This window comes from Chinchilla lanigera, unplaced genomic scaffold, assembly GCF_000276665.1.
Source record: "Chinchilla lanigera isolate Chin_1 unplaced genomic scaffold, ChiLan1.0 scaffold00069, whole genome shotgun sequence".
In the NCBI taxonomy this organism is placed as follows: domain Eukaryota; kingdom Metazoa; phylum Chordata; class Mammalia; order Rodentia; family Chinchillidae; genus Chinchilla; species Chinchilla lanigera.
This window is the reverse complement of record NW_004955470.1, coordinates 784121-785329: the sequence shown is the minus strand read 5'-3', so window position 1 is coordinate 785329 and position 1209 is coordinate 784121. Positions and strand designations below refer to the sequence as shown.

The window sequence follows — 1209 nt, the reverse complement described above, 5'->3', positions numbered from 1 at the left end:
GCATCCCAGCCCGGTTCAGTGGCAGTGGGTCAGGGACAGGCTTCACTCTCACCATCAGCAGCCTGGAGCCTGAAGATGTTGCAACTTATTACTGTTACCAGTATTATAGTGGGTTCCCACAGTGATTCAACGTGGAACAAAAACCTCCCCGGACCATGGTCATTGTTTTGCTCATACCAGCTGTTTGTTTTATGGACAGCTGCTGTGGTATCTGCTGAGTCCTAACATTTCTGCCTGAATTTGATAATCTTATGATTCTGAAAAGTAACTTTCTGGTATGATTTCAACTGAATGCTGAACTTTTCTTCAGACTCAGTTGCATAGCCATATTCAGGAACAATTTCCCTGCTATTGGTATCAGATCAGACTCATATGAGATATACATTTTATGTCAAGGACAGTAAGGTAAGACAACAGCCAAGCATGAATTGCATTATACATATGTGAGATTTACCCTTCCAAATTTTTAGTTGCATCAAATTACACATAATAATACAAAAATAATAGAATATAGTATATATATATCATGTCACTAAATATAAGCAGTCTGAGGGTTTACAAGTTCTTGCATTCTTAGTGACCTCAGGGATGTCTGAGTCACCATGGTCTTTTTTGTCCCAGGAAAATTTGAAATCCAAGCTATTCAAAGTATATTGTAGTATAACAGTGCTTCCCTTTCAATCTAATGATAAGAAAGAAATCATGTAGTATTCACAGCATAAGGACAATTTTCCTTGAAGTCTTTTTTTTTTTTTTTTTTTTTTTTTTTTTTTTTTTATCTCTTTGAATATACTGTAGACATTGCTAGTTTCACTCCCTGAAAGGTGAAAGAACAAAAATAAAAAGCTTACACCTAGTCATTCTCACCACCCCATTCAAAAGGGAGGAGATACATGCAGTTCAAACAGAGGCTGACTGCTGCTCAACGCCATTCACTTAGTCGAAGAGCATCAGTAGAAAATTTTGGAATCACATATTAGGCCATAACTGTTCTTTAATAATTTTAAAGATGGGTCAATTATAATGCACACAGGACATCTCAGAGCAATGGGTCCCAGACACATCCACTAGTACCTCCTCCAGTCTTGCACTTCCTTGACAAGGTCTCTTTGTTCTTTAAGTATTAAAGTCCTAGTTAGCATCTTTAATATAATTCATGGGCTGTGTAACTCTTCAATTTATTTATTTATTTATTTATTTTATTTTAAG

At 36.2% G+C, this 1209-nt stretch overlaps 1 gene segment (V, D, J or C); it reads left to right on the top strand.

Annotated features, from left to right (window-relative positions):
* LOC106150279 overlaps window positions 1–125 on the top strand; it is a 6034-nt gene extending 5909 nt beyond the window's left edge. The window contains 1 exon segment of the V gene segment in view: window positions 76–125. Within this exon segment, the coding sequence occupies window positions 76–125 (50 nt within the window).
* Window positions 126–1209: the final 1084 nt, after the last annotated feature.